The sequence below is a fragment of the Schistosoma mansoni genome, assembly GCF_000237925.1.
Source record: "Schistosoma mansoni, WGS project CABG00000000 data, supercontig 0226, strain Puerto Rico, whole genome shotgun sequence".
Lineage (NCBI taxonomy): Eukaryota > Metazoa > Platyhelminthes > Trematoda > Strigeidida > Schistosomatidae > Schistosoma > Schistosoma mansoni.
In genome coordinates, this window is record NW_017386092.1 from 6,118 (window position 1) to 13,475 (window position 7,358).

Here is a 7,358-nt window from a genome sequence, read left to right on the forward strand (position 1 = left end):
TGGAGAAGGAGAACCGTACGGATTTTGCGACAAAGTAAAGCACGAAATCCCGATAAAGAACAATGGAGGAAGTATATTCACAACACGTCGTGTCCCTGTGCACTTAGAGGCTGAAGTAGATCGACAGGTCCAAGAGATGCTGAAAGAAGGAATAATTGAGGAGGCGGACAGCCCATATAGCTCACCGGTACTCTTGGTAAAGAAACCGAATGGGAAATATAGATTTTGTGTTGATTTTAGAGAACTGAATAATATAACAGAACTAAAGCCGTGTGCAATGCCAACAGTAGTGGAAACATTAGATCGGCTGCAGAATGCCACAGTGTTTACAGTGTTGGATTTGCGGTCAGGTTATTGGCAGCTGCCTATAAAAGAGAGCGATCGAAGCAAGACAGCATTTACCATACGTGATAAACAATATCAATTTAGACGAATGCCGTTTGGATTGGCGGGTGCACCATTTACGTTCAGAAGATTAATGTCGCTACTGCTCAGGGATCTAGATAATGTCGAAGTGTATGGCGACGATGTAGTTGTATACAGCCAGACAGAAACAGATCATGTCAAGCATGTGGAAGCGGTCTTAAAGCGAATTGAAGAATTCGGACTTCGAATTAATAAGGACAAGTCACAGATGGCGAAAAGTAGCATCACGTTGTTGGGGCATAAAGTAGGAAATGGGGAAATAAAACCACTGCCGGAGAAAATTCTGACTATAAAGAACGTCGCAGTACCGAATTCGAAAAGGAAATTGAGACAGTCCCTGGGAAGGGCGGCGTTCTACAGTCGGTTCATCAAGAATTTCAACGAAATAGCAGCACCCCTTTATAAGTTGTTGAGTAACACTAAATTTTCGTGGACTGAAATCGCCCAACAAACGTTTAATCAAATCAAAAACATGCTGGACGACCGCCAGATGACGCTAAGACTGCCCGAACTGGAGAAACCGTTTACAGTGACAACAGACGCAAGTGACCATGGTATAGGTGCCGTTTTAAGTCAGTCTGATAGAGTGGTGGAATACGCAAGTCGCGTTCTCACGCCTGCGGAACAGAAGTATTCAACGATCGAAAAGGAGTGTTTAGCGATTGTGTGGGCAGTAGACAAGTGGAGACCATATCTGTTAGGTAGAAGATTTCACATCGAGACTGACCATAAACCTCTGCAGTGGCTACAAACAGCACGAGACCCACGTGGAAAGTTGGCGCGATGGATGATACGTCTGCAGGAGTATGACTTCAGTATCGGGCATGTTCCAGGGAAGGAAAATGTAATGGCGGACTACCTGTCAAGACCAGACATGGAAGCCGAGCTTCCATTGACAGCATACGCAGTGAACAGTATAGAGGGAGACCCACTAGAACTCGTCCGGCAACAGAAATCTGATCCTAAACTTCGAGAGGTAATCAGAGTGATAAGAGAGGAGGCAGATGTTGACAAACGAGCAATGGACAAGGAGGTAATAATGTTGCTTCGTCAAAAGGAAAGACTGAAAGTGAACACATATGGAGCTCTGGTCTGGCAGGATGATGACAAAAATTGGGTGGCTGTGATCCCGAAAGACTGGCGGCGTAAGATGATACACGAATGCCATCAGGTAGCGCACACAGGTATCGCAAGAACGACAGATTTACTACGGCAAAGTGCATACTGGCCAGGCATGAGAGACGATGTGGCCCAATATGTGTTGACGTGCCAGCAGTGCCAATTAATGAAAAGCGATAGATACATGCAACCGCCATTGCAGTCGGTCCCAGTAACCGCAGTCGGTGATCTATGGTCAGTAGATGTGATGGGACCATTTCCACAGACGGATAGCGGCAACCGATACTTACTAGTAATGACGGAACATGCTACACGATGGGTCGACGCTGTACCGATTGCCGACCAGCGGGCGAAAACAGTGACCGAAGTAATAATCCGGCACATTGTAGCGGGTCATGGAGTACCGAAGATGATACTAACCGACCAGGGTCCCTGTTTTGAAAGTGACGAGTTTAAGGCCCGTTTAAAGCAGTTCGGCATCAAGAGGATACGAACTACACCGTATCACCCTCAGACGAACGGGCTTACAGAAAGAAACAACCGGACATTAAAGGAATGGTTAGCATCTAAAGGAGGGAATTGGGAGAAAGAGTTACCACTAATTTTGCTGGCGCATCGTGCCTCCATCCAAGGAACAACCAAGAAATCACCTTTCCTACTGATGTATAGTAGACAGCCACGACTTCCGATGCATAATAAGACGTGGCCACAGCAGCAGAAGTGGACAGCAACAAGATTAAGGAAAGAGAGGACGGAGGCAATAAAGAACGTGAAAAAGAAACAAATATCAGACATCAAGAAGGCAGAACAGCAGAGAAGAGCGTGGAAGCCTTTTAGAGTGGGGGACCTGGTAAAGTGTAGAGAACGGAGAGCTAACACTGAAGGGGGACCAGGGTCAGGAAAGCTGATCCCGAAATGGGAGGGACCGTACATTATCACGGAGAGACGCGGCCCAGTTTACACGATCCGGAGAGAAGACAAGCAGAGGCGTGTAAATGCCAGTCTACTACAGAGATGGTTTCAAGAACGTCATGAGTACGAGTCACGAACAGCACCAAAGGAGACAATGGTACGCCGATCAGAAAGATTGCGAGAACTGCTTATTAAAAGGGGGGACGGGTGTGGTGTGAGCTACTGATATCGACATAAGTAGTATATATGGTGAGTAAGGAATAGAATATCTGACAGCAGAAGATTGAGAAGATCAAGAAGAGAAGAACAGAAATAAAAAGCAATTTGTGTGGAAATCCAGGAACAATGAAGCCTGAAGCAATTGAAGAACATTTTGCAAATAGTGTATCATAGCATGGTTTTTCGTATTTTACCAAGTAACGTTGTAATTTGTGCTAAATATATAGTTGGTTGTCCTCACCTGTGTTCTCATTCACAACACTATGATCTCGTTTTTTTCTAATGACCACAGTTTAATAAGATATAAATTCCTTGGTATGGCCGAGAGTGGAGAGAGTCCGCTCTCCCTCTCCAAATGCTCTCACATGACCACGCCCATACAGCCTCTGTCAGGGATATTCTACTCACTGCCTTCTCGTGGCATTACTGTTGTCTACGAAATTAAGAGGATGAAAGCGAATGTCCGGCGCTTTAAACAGGGTTGGTGGACATGGAAAGTTCACCTAGAGGAGTTGGGAAACCCTCATTCTAAACCAATGGTGCACATGGGCTTCAGTAACCTGAAGGAAGAAATGGCGTATGAATCAATTGTTCGTTACCGACTACCATGGGACTGTATCTCCTGATGTTGCTCCAATATAACTTGTGGATTAGACCTTTACATGAAAGACTCCGGGTGTGATCCTGTTGGGGATGTTAAATTACTTGGTGAATGGCCTATTTTTGTAATTTTATTTTGAATTTCTTTGTTTTCGCGCCAAAAGCGCTATTTTCACTTTTCAGTCATATTTTCTACTTGCAAAGTATATTAAACGCTATTGGTCCGTTGTATCATACAGTGTGCCATTTTGTAATGCTGTCCAATGACAATTTTATGCTGTATATATACGTTTGAATTTTTCCCTTCACGATTGCTGTGCTTTTGACTGCTTACGGAATATATTTTTCCCGCTTCCAACTTGGACTTCTTACTCTAGTTAGCTGGGTATGGGACGCGTCAGAATAGCTAGCTTATCGATCTCTGGTCACAAGTCTTTGTTCCGTTCACTGACTAGTGATTTCGAAACGCTTCAGATATAACAGATTCTCTAAGAAAATTACCTGCTTCGTTCTAAAAAACTGGGCGGTATCACAAATCACATACAAATCAAGTGATTTGTGTAGCGTATATGTATTTGGTGCCTCTTTGTGTTCAAATAGTAATAATAAACGTCGATGGAGAATCTCAGTAAAAAAAACAACAACAGATCACATTGAAATCGTACTTAATCCTAGTGAAGTATGTGTTCAAAGTAAAAATTTCTCTGATCATTTGTTTAATTATTATTAATAATCAACAGTGAATAACTTTCTGATATGGAAAATATTTTTAAATAATAATACTTATACTACTATTAATAATAGTAGTAGTAGTAACTCAGATACAATCTTATTTATTAAAACAAAATTAATGTAAAAATCCACAAAAGTATGAAATGCATATACGTATATATATAACCTATCTTTGGGATGATAGGGGGAAGTTTTCAGCTTCAATAGTTTATACTGATGATGTTATTCAAGAAGAACAATCAATGTACCACCATAATTAAACCATTCAGATCAGAGAATAGAAACTTCATCTCCATTAACTTATCACATATATATTAATATAAATGGATCTAAATTGAAATAAGTAAATGAACTCAGTATATTTGCACACACAAAGAATTGAAACTATCTACAAGAAATCTTACATTTCAATGGATATAGAGAGAGATTCATGAAGATGATATAGTTGATTGTCTTGGATATATTATACTTGTAAAAATATGTAAAACTTGTTTAATTTCAATTAATGTAATAGGTGATGATAGATTAATATTTAATTTTTGTCGATTATATAAAACCATATCAATTATATCTAATAGATCACCATTTAATAAATAGGCAAGAATATGTAAACCTTCATGAGGGGATGATCCTGATGTTGATGTTGAATTGATTGTTGAAGATGACGATGATGCTGAGGAGGAGGAAGATGAAGAAGTTGAATTATTTAACACTTTTAAATAATATTCATTCATCATTTCCATTGTAATGATATTTTCTTTATTATTATTCTCATTACTACTAACATTATTATTAGTAGTATTAGTATTGAATGTACAATAATAGAACCAGTATAAAAAATTTTTTAAATGATGTGATTTAGTTAAATTTAATAAACTAGCTGTTTGTCTTAATTGATAAAATGACAAAAAATGTTCCATAGATTCATGACATAATTTCAGATCAATCCGTTTTAAACGTAATAAACGTCCTTTATTTAATTGTTTATACACTTGATTCAAATATGGTTTATATAATTGCCAAAATTTATTATGATTAGAATGATTAGGATGATGATGATGATAGGGTAAAGGGATTGATAATTGATTAAATAAATAATTTAAACGTAACCAATTTGAATTGTTGCTAGGTGAAAAATCATTTAAACTTTTATTGTTCAATGGATCACCACCACCACCACCATCATCATCATGATTACTACAATTATTAGTAGTATATTCATGAATTAATGATGTGAATTGTTTATTATTCATTAAATCAAATTCATTTGTTTTAATAAATGAATGAATATAAATAGTTTGAAAATATTTAACAATACGACATAATCTGATTGGTTGACTTTGACAACATAATAATAAATCATTTAAAGATGGTAATTTTGATTTGGGTAAATGAATAAGGAATTGATTAGCATTAATACGAAGATAATCATATAATAAATTAATAATAAGATCTGATGTATGAAATGGTTCACCAGAACTGATCAAGACTTTTTGGATCATCTCCTTAATTGAAGATTCTAAATTAATCTATCAAATTATTTAAAAAAAATAAAGACAACGATAAAACAATGGAATAATGGAAATGATTAAGTTATCATTTATATTATTAATCCTTCCCTCTGACCTACTGTTAGCGGGAAATAAACCGGATTAAGGCACGTTATGCGTATGATTGTGATAGCGCACGCTGATTGGCTAATTCTAAACCAATCAGCTCTGGCAGATTATTGGAGAAGCATCTAGAAGCTTTTTATGCATATTTTATTTTATTAAAACACATACATATTGGTACAAAAAAGCACCAGATAAATATGCACCTCAAAAATCTCGTGAGGGCTGTGATATTGCCCAGGTGCCAAAACTGAAGCAGGTGGTTTTCTTAGGGGGCCACACCCCGAGTCTTTGACCTGAAGGCCTAGTCCACAAGGCAGTGGAGGATCTTAAGGAGATGCAGTCCCATGGTAGTCAGTGACCGACGATTGATCGATACGCCATTTGTACCTTCAGGATACTGGAGCCCATGTGCACCATCGGTTTGGAATAAGAGTTTTCCAACTCCCCTAGGTGAACTTTCCGTGTCCACCAACCTTGTTAAAGCGCCGGAGATTCGCTTTTCGTCCTCTCAATTTCGTAAACAACACTCGTAGTGCGAGAAGTCAGTGAGTAGGAATTCCCTGGCAGAGGCTATATATTCGCGTGGCCATGAAAGTATTTGGAGAGGGAGAGCGGACCCTCTCCACTCTCGGCCGTACCAGAGCATTTGAAGGCTAAATCCCGTCGCGAGCATATACTATAAATATGTGAATGTTTTTCTAACCATTGATTGCTGTTTCCCTACTCTTGTTATTTGGAATACAATTTCGTTCCTGTACAACGCGTTCTCATTTTTGAGGTCTTGTCGAGTGTCATTGTATAAGAATACTAAGCAATAGCAGTAACTGGGTCGTTTATTAGCAAAACACAATTATAACACTTACAGAGTAGAATTTTATGTATTTAGCTTTGAATCATAAAACTACGTCACAAAGCATGCGCTAACTTGAAATCCTGAGGGGAAACGGAAAAGAGGAAGACCAAAGAACACACTGTGTCGAGAATCGGAAGCAGACATTAATAGGATGAAAAGCAACTGGAAGGGATTGCCCAGGACAGAGTTGGATGGAGAATGTTGGTGAGTGGCCTATGCTCCTACTGTTGTATCCCGAAGAGAATTACGAATGGTAACTTTGAGGAATATTTATTGGTCAATATAATATGTATATTTCCTATTATAATTAACCTAATCATATTTGTTTCCTCTTATCATTAACTTTATTTTGACCTTGAACTATTATTATACGATCCTTGAGTTATCATCAGTTTATTGATTACTATTCACAGCCACATTCGTCTAAATATTGTGCAAATGTTATTACCTACTTTATGGGTCGATATGGTCTGTTTGTTTGGTATATAAACTCAGTATGTTTGAAATACAATGATTCATACCACTGAGGCTGTTAGTGGTGTTTTGGACTTAACTGGCTGGGCTAGGCAGATCGCAGGACCGGTTAGCACTCTAGTCTGCTCGTACGGTTTTCGTGTCACTGTTCCAATCGATAATTCGCTGCTCCCTGATTGGCGGTCTCATCAAGTCACATATTAACTAGGCATCCACTCGGCCACAAGATATAACACCTACATGAGGGTTAACAGGCGTAAGTAAGTTCGAATCACAATATTTTTCAGGGGTAGTAATCTTACTAGCGGCTTAAACGCATTAAATGCAATGAGATTTAACATTATTTCCCAGAAGAACGCGTTTCGAACCTAGCACCATATCATAATTGTTCGCTTGGTACAGTCTGT

At 38.9% G+C, this 7,358-nt stretch overlaps 1 protein-coding gene across 1 annotated transcript; it reads right to left on the reverse strand.

The window, feature by feature from the left end:
• Positions 1-4,436: 4,436 nt before the first annotated feature.
• Smp_175770 (hypothetical protein) lies at positions 4,437-4,751 on the reverse strand (the record flags this gene model as incomplete). The annotated part of the gene is made up of 1 exon (XM_018791621.1): positions 4,437-4,751. One exon carries the CDS (start codon positions 4,749-4,751, stop codon positions 4,437-4,439), a length of 315 nt encoding a protein of 104 aa, XP_018647305.1.
• Positions 4,752-7,358: the final 2,607 nt, after the last annotated feature.